Source organism: Lampetra planeri, chromosome 17, assembly GCF_965212315.1.
Source record: "Lampetra planeri chromosome 17, kcLamPlan1.2.h2, whole genome shotgun sequence".
In the NCBI taxonomy this organism is placed as follows: Eukaryota; Metazoa; Chordata; class Hyperoartia; order Petromyzontiformes; family Petromyzontidae; genus Lampetra; species Lampetra planeri.
Genome location: NC_136123.1, coordinates 6,926,859 through 6,941,160, shown reverse-complemented (window position 1 = coordinate 6,941,160; position 14,302 = coordinate 6,926,859). Strand labels below are relative to the sequence as shown.

Here is a 14,302-nt window from a genome sequence, read left to right as displayed (position 1 = left end):
GCTCACAGGGCTATACCTAATAAATTAACTTGAAACTTGACTTAGAGAGGGCACCGTCGATTCGAGACAGGTTTCCTGCACGTCACGTGGGACGTGTTTAGCAATCATCAGCGGACTCCACGCGTAGCGACTCGATTGGTATCAGACAGAGGTGTGGACTCGAGTCATGTGACTTGGACTCGAGTCAGACTCGAGTCATGAATTTGATGACTTGCGACTCGACTTGGACTTGCATAACAATGACTTTGTCCCACCTCTGGTATCAGAATGCAAAAAATTCCTCACACATGGAGAGATGTGGAAAGGTGCGGTCGCCGGAGCAGGGAATTGAATAAACCACGTTTTACTAAATAGTTTATCTATCATCAGTCCATTCTGTCTCTTTACACGCGCACGCCTATTGGCCTTGCAGACCAATGTTATCCAGCGGTATTTTGTTTAGATCTTTTTCTTATTGTTCGACCTTGTTGGACAACATGATGGCGCTTGTTTAAAACAACAACAACATCTGCTGGGTTGCCGGATGTGATTAAGCAAAAGCTCTCGATCTAAACGACGAGACCTATTTGAAAAACAAAACGCTGCCCAAGAAACATCGTGATGATGCGTTGTTTGGGAGCAATGCGCGTAATAAGATATTATTGCAATTAAAGCAGAGCTAGGACAGTGTTTCCTAGACGGCACATCATCTCTCCCCCTCCATTCCAGATGGGGTCTCAAGAGCTCGCGTTTTTCCGGTAAAGTCACGTAGGTAGAAAAATAATAGATCACGACGTTTCGATCGTAACACAAGCAATCGTCATCAGGTGGGACAACCACGGCAAGAAAAAACTGCTGAAGTAAGCAGTCACGAAAGCTTCAAATCAAGATTGAGCTCGCGTTTGTTTCGCTGTTCCAGCAGGTGAACAAACGCGCCAATTTGGTAATTTTGTTAATTGCTCGCCAACACACCGGTGCGTCGAAGATTGGCGGGTTTTGTTCACGTGACAGCTTTATTAATTGGCTGCGTCGGGTGGAGGAGGACTGCACGACATGTCACTTGACGTACGCGATTTGACCCGAAACAAGTATAACCCGTAAAAAGAAAGTTTTTCACTATAAATCCTTTATATGCGTGGCGGCTAGAGTCCTCTCGTCCTCTGGCTTGAGATGGCTGCCACCTATGGGTCAGATGATTGCATTGCACCATTAAGCAATTGGTAATTAAATATAATATTTTTGTCCTAAAAAGTGTAAAATTTCGAAAAAAATTTTTTACGGACATTAATTGTCACGCACAACGAGTCTGTGTGGAAAATGTCAGCTCGATTGGATCACGGGAAGTGGGTTAAAAAACGACCGAAAGATTTGCACGGGCCTAAGCAAGCAAGCGAACTTAATATAAATGATTTAAAAATAACACGTGCGCTTTAAACGAAATGTGAAAAATACATATGCGGAGTAATTGTAAACTACTGAAATATATCAATAACACGTAGGCTTTCGCGACCAATATCCTACCTAATAGAGGTTTGTTGGGTTAGATCGCGTAAATATATAAAAGTGTCGTTAAAACCCGCCACCACCCGACACAGCCAACTAGTAAGGGTTGTCACGTAAACAGAACGTGGCCAATTCGTCACTAGTACAGCACGCCGGTGTGTTGGAGAGCCAAGCCACAACATTTACAATCTGAGTACGACGTTTCGCCAGTAATTACAACTAGTTCTAGATTTGAAGCTTTCGTGACTGCAAGGAATCATCTTCTTAGGTTTTTTCGGTAAAGTCACGTAGAAAGTAAAATAAAATAAAAACAAAAATCACGACGTTTTTGTTGCCTCCGAAACGTCGTGATTTTTGTTTTTATTTTATTTTACTTTCTACGTGACTTCACCGAAAAAACCTAAGAAGATAATTACAACTAGCTTCATCAGGCGACAGCCAGATTTGTGGAGAAGTCCACCTGTCTTGGCCAGCAGTAGCTATATTCTTTGGATCTTTCGATAAAGTCACGGAGAGAGATTTGCTAGTTTTGTTGGCTCGCGTGTTCTGCTACTGCTGACAGTTGTATTTGGGATAATTTAATATTTCTCTGATGTTCTCAACATAACATTTACCACACGTGCAGTTAATCCTGAACACACCTTCTGTTGACAGCTTCGGTAATACATTTTTTGTACCAGATATTAATTTCTGGATTTTATGTACCGTGCCAAATGTGACTCGGATGTTTTGTTTTTCCAAACATCTGGCTAGTTTAACAGTTACTCCCGCAATGTACGGTATTTCGATCGGTTTTAATTACTTGGAAAGCTTCAATGCTCGTGTTATTTGATTTGGTTTTGGCATTCAGTGCCCTGTTGATTTGTACATCATTGTAGCCGTTCATTTGCAGCGTTTATTTAACATGTTGAATTTCACTTCTCAGACTGTCACCATCTGACACTTTCTTAGCTCGATGAATGAGCGTCTTGATAAGAGCAGATTTCTGTGCGGGATGATGGTGTGACTGCATTCAGATAGGCATCAGTTTGCGTTTTCTTTCGGTAAACACTGTTATTTTACCATTTCGACCCCTATGTGTCCAGTTTGTGTGGGGCTTTGTTCATCCCCCGTGCCCCCCCCCCCCCCGCAAAACTCCGCCCCATGGAATTAGAGCTTTATAGCTCATCGGATTCCTCCAGTATAAATAAATATTCCGATTCTGAAAAAAAGGTAACAAGTGCGACGTTTCGTGCAATGGCCTTTCATGATAGCACGATAGTCCCGTATAACACTTCGACTTTCGCGACCAATATCATCCGCAATACGTTTTGTGGGTTAGATCGCGTCAATGTAAAAGTGTCGTTAAACCCGCCAACACCCGACACAGCCAATTCGTAAGCTTTGTCACGTAAACAGAACGTGCCAATTCATTACAATCACAGCACACCGCTGTGTTGCAGAGTAAATCCGCAACAATTTACAATAGTCCCATCATCATCATCATCAGAAGCAGCAGCAGCAGATGTTGGCATGCTTTCGGAGTCACCGTATTTGCTGTGCTGGCCGGAGGAGCCGTACGGCGTGATGCCGCCGCCGCCACCGCTGCTGCTGCTGCTCAGCTCACAGAGGTCGGACGAGCTTCGCTGCCTCGTGATGTGCTGCCAGTAGCCGCCACGTGGCAGGGCCGTGGCCACCGCGACAGCCGCGCGGCAGGTCAAGAAGTCGCGCCCAGCCGGAGTCAGCAGCTGGGAGATATCCGGAGAGGAAGGGAGGGAGGGAGGGATGGAGAGCCACGTTTTATGGAGCAGCAGTGGAATTTGCTCTGATAAGAACACCTCGTTGCGGGCACGTGATGAACGGTGGGGTTCAGAAGGTCCACAGGTTGATGGATCAATTGTGGAGTTTTTTTTAGTTTACGTGTGTATGTTGAATTTCTTTCGCACCGTACGTAGGAGGCCATCCATTTAGCATGTACGCAACAAATCTGTCAAAACTTGACCCCCCCCATCCCTGTACCCCCCCCCCACCTGCGTACGTACGCTTGACCCCCCCCCCCCCCCGAATCCTATAGAACGGCCGATATTTAATCCACGAAGAAACGACCAAGGATGAATACTATTAATATGTTTAAGCAAACAGATAGTCCACCGCCGGACTATCTAACTCATTTGAAGGCCAATGTAGACAAATTATTATCGAGGCTTCACACCCCCCCCCCCCCGTTTCCTATGCGCACATTGTCAGTAGACCCCCATACGCAAGCTACGCATTTGGGTTAACCCCCCTCCCCCCTTCATGCGGACGTACTCAATGGATGGCCGCTAGCCAACCGTGCTAGTTTAACTCGTAGGCTTTCGCGACCAATATTCATAATATTGTTTTTTTGGGGGGGTTAGATCGCGTAAATATAAATGTGTCGTGAAAGCCGCCTCCACCACCGACGAGCGAAACAGAGCGAGGCAGCAGCAGGAGGAGGAGGAGGTTTTCTCCACAACTCTGATGGCTGTCGCCTGTTGTTCGTCATTGCTGGCGAAACGTCGTTCTCCAATTGTAAATGTCGTGGTTTAGTCGGATCTTCTTCATTTAGCCACTGCTTAATTTCAGTTTTAACAGGCGACATCCATTTCCCCTTGTTTAGTCCTCCTATAAGTTGCATGAAGCCGTTTCGTAGGAGTACAATACAGGGTACAATCTTCTTGGCTCTTTCGGTAAAGTCACGTAGAAGAGAAATAATAAAATAATGAAAATAAAACGTAATAAAATACAATGTTTAATTTTTATTATTTTATTATTTCCCTTCTACGTGACTTTACCGAAAGAGCCAAGAAGATGAATCCCTGCAGTCACGAAAGCTTTAAATCGACCCAGGGTACAATGTTATTTCATAATTATTATGGATAGGTGCACGTTGCAATGTTGTGGTAGTGCCTTAACTATGCAAACGATCCTTGTTCGCGGCGTTCCGGTGAATATCGAGTGAGAAATGAAGCCTCGTTTGTCGTTCACGTACGGGGCGTGTGTACGAGATGGACATTAACAGCCTGGCTTTATCCGCTGTTGGGTGGAGACCTCCCCAAATCCGTGTCCTTCTGGGGCAGGGGTCGACCTTAGAGATGCATGCGGCTCTTAAAGGACCGCTGATTCGTGACGTTGTTTTTATCGAGGATCACCGTCTCGTATTTGCACGCAATTGCGGCTCTTGAATTATTTATTTTTTTGGACCGAATTCTAAAAACTTGCTCTTCTTATTGCAAACATGATGCCTTGTATAAAGGTGTCAGTTTTGTACCAGTTGAAAGGGTAAAACCCTACTACTATATTGCTCTTCTTGTTATTTTGGTTGCTGACTCCTGGCCGTCTAAGAGGTCGTTTGACCATACTTCACCTTGCTGGTCAATCCCGGTTGGTGAAAGGGGATGATAACTGGGACTCGGTTTAGATATTTCTCGCAAGCGATGTTAGCAGTCTTGGGGAATAGAATTTCGGGTGGCCGGGTTCAAAGCATGGCGCACTCAGCGCTGCACCACAGATCGCTGTTATCTCGCTGTGGTTTCGCCACATTTTAAACCGCACCCCACCGCTTTCAAAAGTCAACGTGCTCGGCGAATACTGCGTCAGTGATGTTGTGTGGGAAGACTGTGCACTTGTTAGCGAGCAAAAACATTGTTCCTATATTGTACATAGCCTCCGCAGATAAGATGACAGTAGCACCTTCATGCAAAGTGAGAGCATAACCCAACCATAAGAACATTAGTGTACGTTCACAGCACAATCTAAATTAACATGTTTTTACTTTTCGAGGTCGTACTTTGCCGTCTTGTCTCTTATCTGAACATTGCCAATATTAATATAAGTGTAACTGTGAAACACACAGCGAGAAAGTGTAACACGTCGGCTTTCGCGGCTACCAATGTCATCCATAATACAGCTATTTTGGGTTAGATCGCGTAAATCTAACACGAGAAACGTGTTTTATGAAACGAGAAAAAAATGTTTTCGGCTTGAATAAACAATATTTTTGTAATGTTTTGAGACTGTTGCTATTAACAATATGCGTGAAATCATTCTGACATGTCACCCTCCACCAATGATGTTCTCAAGTTTTAAAAACCGCTCTTGTTCATGCACAGATGTGTGTCAGCCGCTGTGTGCCACAACATTTTAAACCTTAACGGAAGAAGAACAACCAAAACCAATTTCATTGTAGAATTTTGTAGCATAAACTGTCACAAACATATTTCTCAACTGCATAATTAAGCTCGAGCAGAGTGCAATATCTGCTAGAATGCCTGAGAAATATTGCACACAACCCAGGCTATTTTGCATACACATACTAAACTTTAATTGAATGTGTTATGCGCAATTCAATTATGCTAATGCGTTTATGCATGTGCCGTGTGTATAAAAATCATGCAAGCAGTGCAAAGTGTAACAATAACTGTTGTGCCGGTTGCTCTAGAACGCACACGTACGGTTGACAGTTGTTTTCATGATATAGTTTTACAATTTAAGACATTTTCTACAACCTTTGTAATGAGAAAGCATTAATTTAGGACTTAATTGTGCCCCGCACCTCCGATAAGCACAGTTGGATATGTACGGTGTGAAAGAAGTTCAACATACATACGGCCTAATAGTGCTGATATGTTAATGTAGTTCGATTCAGTTAAGCGTTGCATTGATTTTGCATTAAAAATGTATCACCATGCACAATTCTTAAATAACCTTGGAATGTAATTTTTTAATGGAAGGTAGTCATGAATGTATCCAGACTTTATCAAGGGATCTTCTGTTTTGAATTATGAAATACATATTCTTCGGTGTATATCCCAGACCTTGCAAGCATTCAGATGCAAATGCAATAATAATAATCTACACACTTTTGTCAATCTACGACTGGATCAATGACTCCCCATGCTGTGGTGTCAGTCTTGAATATCGACTTGAAGCTTTCGTGACTGCAGAAATGTATATTATATGGGTAAAGTCACGTAGATAGGTTCAAAGAAAATAACAACAAAAAACTACGACGTTTCGATCGCAGCGCGAGCGGTCATCATCAGGCTGAATAAACGTTTTTTTAAAAGTTATTATTTTTTAAACAACTTCGTTTAACTCACGGTCGAGAAGTACGTCAATGATGTGGCGCCTGCTCCCACATGAACGCTTACTTGAATTAATTGATTACTTTATTAATTAATCTTCAATGTACAACGTTTGTCTGTGTGGAGTGAGGGTGCCCGTAACTCGTTCACACGAGACGACACGTGGCGCCTGCTTCTTGGGCGAGCCGACACAAATATATATAAATTATAAGGCGTCCATACAAAATGTAAATTGCTTTAAAGTAGCTAATTAATTGATTAATTGATGCCGATTTTGATACAGGCATGCATTGTCACCAGATCTGAGTACGTGTGCAAAATGTGTAATTGATTGGACAATGGGAAGTGGACGAAATTTTGATTACAAGATTTGACCACGACAAACAGAGGAGTCAAGTTAAGTAAAACCGTTGAAAAAAGAGAGGAAAGCAGCTGAGGCCAACGTCGTAGTTTTTTTTTGTTATTTTTGTTATTTTCTTTGAACTTATTTACGTGACTTTACCGAAATACCCAAAGAATATGGTGTCAGTCTTGTTCGATTACACTGGTCAACACACTTTTTCTGGCATAGGGTATTCCAACGGTCTTAAGGTAATTTTGGGGTGCTGATTCCAAATCTGGCATCAGTTTTTGTCTATCACATCAGGTTTTTGAGATATAAAATATTGCATTTTCAATAAAAACTGCGGAAGAAAAATATTGAATAAAGGGGGATATCTACATAAAATGATATTATAAACACACTATCCTAAAAATACAGCACTATATTTTAACACTAAAGCAGTCACTGACTCGCAACAACTTGCAATCATAAGTGACAGAGTTAATTTCGGGTAAAATCAATGAAAATGGGGTATGCCGATAGCATAAAAACGAGATGTGATAAAGCAAATCTGAGATCAGATTTGGAATCAGCACCCTGAAATTAGTCTAAAACAGCTGCAAAAGTCCAGGCCAGAAAAATGTTGTTGTTGTTGTTGACCAGTGCTATTCTTGGCCATAATTGTCAGTAGATTGGCGAAGGAGAATGGGGGGGGGTGCAGATGGTAAGACCGGTTCAGATGTCACTCATGTTAGCCATGGGCGGGAATCGAACTTAGATCGTGGGGTTATTGGTGCAATGCGCTAACCACCATGCAACTGCTCAAACCCAAGTGCATTCAGGTGGGTTTATAAGTCTCTCTGGGGCCTAATTACCCATTCCAAAGCATCAAGTCTGCTTCCTGGTGATTTTTTTTTTTAAATTGCGATTTAAATTTGCTTTGCCAAAATTAACTTGGGTCAAGCATTGGAGTGGTTATGGTACACCTGGGGTCACAACGTCAGAATCATGGTACAATCAGCACCTTATCTGTGTCTCTAGGGACTAAGATGTAGGCAGATATGTGAGAAAGAAAAGAAATGGCTATGTGAACATCCATAGAGCATTTCAGACCGAGCACAAATAGGCGAATTGACAGAAATAAACGTGGCGAATGTACGTGGGATTAAGAATACATTGGATGGGGGAAAAAAGGGTCACATTTCTAACAACTCGGCATCAACAGGACAAGGCGAAGAGGAGAGAAAAAAATGCCTGGATTATGGACATCTTTAGCGAGTGACAGTTACACCACGTGCAAATATTGTACGGGATTTGGGTGGTTAATTGGTCAAGATGAATGTGTAACGACTGGATATATGACATGGAGTGGATGTAAAAAAAAATCTGTCTCCGTGATGAAACCAGCACAAATGTCTCTTAGTCGTAGAAATTTGACCTCCGTGGCTAGAGGATGGTTTCCATAACGACTTAAAGATGCATTGATTGTTGAATACAATTATTTCTAAGCTCGCAATGCATCGCGTTGAATCATGCATGTCGGGAGTATGTGATGTAAATGCAAATGCTATGCTAATATTATATTTAGGCTGCCCTAGCTGTCCTGGCTGTATCCCGGAGCTCATTGTTGATGCTGGGTCCCAGTTGCTTCTACGAGGCTATCCTGCTGCAGTTTTTGCCGTCTCCTCTCTCTCAATGTTTTCCAAATTCCTGAGCCTTCCCACGGCCAGCTTTGTTATTTGTGTAAAGCGTCTTGAGATTGCGTGTGGATGCTCAATCAATGACAATTATTCATAATCATGGTGTTGTTTCTTTAGGCTAAGGAAATGGACGTAACTGTACAAACGAGACAAATCAAGAAGCAGGCCGAGTCTTAACCCTTTCCCATTTCCTTCCGATTCCTTTCTGATGACGTACACTAAAATAGAATAACTTTATTGGTATTCTTATTTTTATTATTTCCCTTCTACGTGACTTTACTGAAATAAGCAATAATATGAATCCCTGCAGTCACGAAAGCTTTAAATCGAAATTTAACTTTATTGGTACCGAGGCTCTCACAAGACCATGCGGGAGAGCGTCTGACACAGTTTGTCTCCAGCTATCATCGAGTGTGCTTCTGTCACTGGTTCTCTGCGGTGAGTACAATGTCTTTCAAAGCAACGGTGCTATTCTTTGGTTCTTTCGGTAAAGTCACGTATAAAGATAAAATAATAAATTCAATAATAGCATACGACGTTTCGATTGCAACACAAGCAATCATCATCAGGTATAAATCAAATAGCAACATAAATCTAACCAGAAAACTATAGACAGACATATAAGCAGACAGATATCACCAAGATACATAGAGAGAGAGCAACACATAGGCACACAGAGAGAGAACGTCTCTGTGACGAGGCCTTAAATAGAGAGAGGGGGCGGGGTCGGAGAGAGGGAGGGGGTTAGAGAAAAAATTAGCATATCAATGGGTAGGACGACGGGTGGTAAAGTACTCAAGCTTGAAAATTAGGAGAATGGGAGAGAGACACATTAAATTAAATAACCTAGCAAAATATCGAAATGTAATGTAATTCAACACAGAGAGTCGGTCAACACACAACGGAGCTTGCTTCTCGAACCAAAATTAACGCTGGACCACTTGTGCGTTGTGACCGGGACACCCACCCTGCGACTTGCAGACGTAACTTGAACGGGAAAGGGTTATTAATAACATTGCCGCGCGTCGTCAACGGGGACGCGCGACTCTCCGCGCCCGCGTGTGCGGTGAGACGGAGCCGTGGAGGATTTACCCGAGCGTTCCGCTCCATCTCGAGCAGGGCGCGCTCGTGCTGCTCGGCTATGGCGAGCGTGGCCGTGTGGACCTTCTGGTAAATGGCCTCTCCCTCACGCGTCTGGAACGTGAAGAGGCCCTCGCCTGTGTCGCACATTCTGCACCCCCCCCCCCCCCCCGGAGAGAGAGGACACGATTATAGTGACAAGAAATGACGACATAACAACGATTGTCTCAGTCCGTACCAAGGCAGCTGCCTCGCCTGTAAAAAAAATGACAACTTGTGATGAGTACAGCTTTCATGGATTAACTACAACAATGGTACAGTAAGAATACTACGTTTAATATTCAAGTGAAACGTATCAATGTCTCCAAGTTCAAATGAGCATTGGGGAGGCTCAAATACATTGGAAGGCTTCAGTTAGTGAAACACTTCCCGCACACCTAATAAGCGGAACCAGTCTATCCATATGATACAAATTCTATTAAAATACCACAAAGTAGAAAACATTTTGTTGACCATAAATTAGTTATTATTATTTTGTTGACCCCACTGCGAATTGGGGCTCACAATCCATTCAGTTGCGAGTTGGCACAAATTTTGTTACTTCCATGCCACCCACATTAATGCATTATAAATATGTCCCATACATCGTGCCTGTTGTGGCATTTATTCGTAAAATGTAGCCCGATGTTCCCCATGAAGGCCACGGCACACCGGGCCAATTTTCGGGTAAATCGTTGGCGGAAATATTCACATTTGGAGCAAGAACAGCAACTTGGCACAGCAATGATGGCATGGCGTGATGGAGTTCCGTCTCGCCAATGAAAATAGAATTTCTTTGAAAAGTTATGACTTGGTGTGTGGGAAATTGCCGTCTCGGTTATTTACGAGGCCTTACCCGCGATCAGATTTGTCCATATTTGGACATTTTGAACAACATAAAATAGCACGGCAACTATTGCCGGCGCCTCTCGGCAGCTAATAGCTCCCCGATTGTCTGTTTTGCGTTTTTTTTATTTCTTCCTGGACGTGTCGCGTGGCGTTCGCCGCGATTTCTGACGTTTCGCTCGATGGGCAGCACAACCCGGGTGACAACCCACCCGCCCGCGCGGCACACAGTCTAAAAGCGCAAGTAGGAGGGGCTACACAGCGCCACCGCGGTACACCTCGCGGGGTTAAGCGGCGATTGACCTCGACGCACGCTCGCTGACCTGCCGGACTCGAAGGTGAAACGCGTTGGATCTCGGCCGTAGCGCCGCAGTGAGCTGAGCGGCCAGGAGACGAGGCGCACGCGCGGATTGTGCACGTCCCACAGGTAGATGTTCTCGTGGGTCACCTGCATGGTGCACTCCCCGAAGATCTCCAGGTATGGAGAGGGCAGCAGATACACGCTGAATCGTTCTGTAAGCCGCAGCACTTTTGTTGGTTTTTTGTTATCATTTTCTTTTATAGCATCATCATCATGAATGTTGCAATTTTATTATTGTTATTTTATACTCAAATATTCTCAGTTCGCCGAGTAGACGGTAACAAAGCAACTCAATGTACACTGATATAATGCATGTATACAAATATAACTGTGTGTGTGTGTATATATACAGACTGTTGGGCAAGTGCTGTTTGCTGTTAGCGAACACCTATGAAGGCCGGCACGGTACATGAGGGAGTTGGTGGCCATCACCGCGCCTGGTCGCCTTTGTCTCCCGAGTGGCGATGTTTACACACCTCACGAGGTACCGATTTGAGGCTGAGTCGACCTAAGGGAGGCCCAGGACCGATTCAGATAATCGTTACTGGTGTTGGCCGTGAGCGGGAATCGAACTCTGGCCACCAGGTTTCGTAGCGCAGCAAGTTAAACGTTACACTACCGCTATACGGGAGAAATTAGTTTTTTGTGTATACATGTATGTATACATAGATGTATATATACACATATAGGTAAAGGTGCAGCCTTGCAATTACTTGCACGCGCCACTTCTCGCTGAAGGCCTCCACTCAAGCGAGTTCTTGAGAGCCGTGTCTCGAGTTTACTTTTTTTTTTATTTTGGCAGATTTTTGCCCACCTGGTCAGACCTCCTTGGAAGAGGCAGGAGGGGGAGCAGTACTAGTTGACCTCTCCACCTGCGACTGTCGATCGACCAACCCATTCACACTTGGGTTGGACGGAGGGCGAGGTGGTGGTGGTGGTGGTGGGGCGGGATTTAATAAACGTGACCATTGTTTCATCTGCCACGCCGGGAGATAGAACCGGTGACCACTGACTTGCAACGCGACTGCATCCCCCGTACGCAGTGACATATACACACACACACGTGCATGAGCGGTAGTATATTACACGGATGTGAGGGCGAAATTGACAGGTGACTTAACGGACGCTGCGAGAGGTGTTTAAAATGGGCGTGAGGTCCAACCGGGGGATACGGGTAAAAGGGGTTTTGTGGTTGATGTGAACTTAAGCCTAAGGCACTGTGAATGAGGGTTTTTTGCACCGCGGCACGGCTTGCCACGTTATTGACTAACCGTTCTGCTCACGCTGGACCCCAGCCGCTAGCAGGTCGGGGTCTCCCAGGCTGATGTCATTGAGTCTGGCTCCTAAGCACTCAACACACAGCACCTTGCACCACTCCTCTGCCTCCAGCTCTGGGTACATACACATACGTATACATAAACACGGAGGTTGCCCACATACACTTTTCTCTTTGCTATTCATTTTCTTCAACGCAGTGGCTGAGCAGAGGCGCAATGGGCCAAAGCATCAAACAGCCAACATTAAGAGCACGAGCAAAGCTGTAATAGATTATTAGAGGTACCACGTTTATTGAATTCGGCAAGGTTAGGGGCCATCCATTGAGTACGTACGCAAAAATCTGTCAAAACTCCCCCCCCCACCCGAATCCTATAGAACGGCCGATATTTCATCCACGCAGAAACGATCAAGGATTTATAATATTAACGTGTTCAAGCAAACAGATAGTCCACCGCCGGACTATCTAATTGATTTGAAGGCCAATGTAGACGAATTTTTATCGAGGCTTCACCACCCCCCCACGTTTCCTATGCATACGTACATTGTCAGTAGACCCCCCATACGCAAGCGTACGCGTTTGGGTTAACCCCCCCCCTCCCCCCTCCATGCGTACGCACTAAAAGGATGGCCCTTTATAAAAGAGGTTGAGAAAGAGATGTTACGGAATTCCCAAAGGTCGAGCATTGCGAGGGAAGGGGCAGACTGAGACTTGTACGGTGCTAAACCGAGGACCCAAAATGGATGGAAGAATCGATGAGTGACGTTTGCAGGAACAGTCACCACGGTTATTTGTGGTTGGGAATTGAACTTGGATTACTGTTTGCGGTGCACTGCGCTATCCGCTGTATGAACACTCTCCACATGGATCGCATAGATGCGTCACCTCGCCTTATAGAATATTGCGTCTGCTTAACGATGTAATGGCTCAATTTTTTGCCGTGTGCTTCAGACTGTTGGTTGGCTTGAAGGGCGGCAGTAGACCATCCAATTAGTGTCGCTGACGCCTCGCAATTCAGGCTGGTGCTCATTGGTGATCGTTGGACAAGAAGATCCCAGGACATTAATTCACACGAAAAAAACACAATTTATAAGAATATACTATTCTGTGCCAATATCATACATCAAATCTGAAAGTTGCCAAAAGTTTTTAATAATAAAAAAAAAACGATATCGCCCAGGTTTTGCTTGAAAAAAATTACTGAGAGAGCAAGTGTGTTTTTGTAACCGGCATCAATTAAAGTAATGACATTCTACTGACCTTAACCAAATGGGGGATCACATTTCATTCGGCAAAGTTTGCACAGAACAGTAGTAGGACACCAGTGTGGCTGCACAAGTTTAAAGGACCTGAGCTCACCGGAGTCGCAGGAAAATATTCGTGACATCTCGTCGTGGAATATAATGGCCACCGCATGCTTCTTGGTGTCACGTGGCAATCGGGTTATACTCCTCACATTGCTCAGTTCCGTTATCTGGAAGCGCACACACACACACGGGGAGCGCACAGCTCCCAAATATGCAAATGCACTTACGTCGTAATGTCTGGGCAAGGGGTCAGGATCGTGTGAGTTTGTAATAAATAATGGGCGCACTTGAGCACAGGCTTTTCTAAACAAATCAAATGCGCAAAGCACGTGATGATGACTGGTATAGTGGTGTTCTATAATTTAAGCACGTGCGGTTGTTTAATTTAATGATGTGAATTTAGCTAAATTAGCAGATGGCTTTGCAATAGATTTGTCAACAACAACAAAATATTTTAAAGTGATTTTGTCTAGATGACCCATTCACAAAACGCGGTTTGTAACTACGATGTGAAAATAGGTGCATTTTTATACATGCAAGAATGGGGTCAAATAATAAAGATGAACTTGCTTTCACAAATGTGGAAATTACATGCCATGAGTCGCAGTTTAACAATGGCTATAATGGTAAGATTGCGTATTGTCTCTTGTTTAAAATACGTCTCGTTGTTAAACTGTGCTGTCGCATTACCATTAACATATAAATGTGGTTTAATAATAGCATATTAAATAATGAATAGAGCCGTAAAAGATTATTCAATTGCTGGCTTCTTTGGCACTAAAATAAAGTGGCTTTAATTAAG

General features: G+C 44.0%; 1 protein-coding gene across 1 annotated transcript in view; it reads right to left on the bottom strand.

Moving 5' to 3' along the window:
* LOC144723327 (docking protein 6-like) overlaps positions 1-14,302 on the bottom strand; it is a 62,822-nt gene that overhangs the window by 8,078 nt on the left and 40,442 nt on the right. Inside the window, exons 3-7 of the mRNA XM_078602029.1 lie at positions 13,553-13,667; positions 12,189-12,308; positions 10,880-11,069; positions 9,684-9,822; positions 3,011-3,209 (exon numbers count right to left, since the gene is read on the bottom strand). Coding sequence (XP_078458155.1) covers positions 3,011-3,209; positions 9,684-9,822; positions 10,880-11,069; positions 12,189-12,308; positions 13,553-13,667 — 763 coding nt within the window. The remainder of the gene's footprint in view (positions 1-3,010; positions 3,210-9,683; positions 9,823-10,879; positions 11,070-12,188; positions 12,309-13,552; positions 13,668-14,302) is intronic.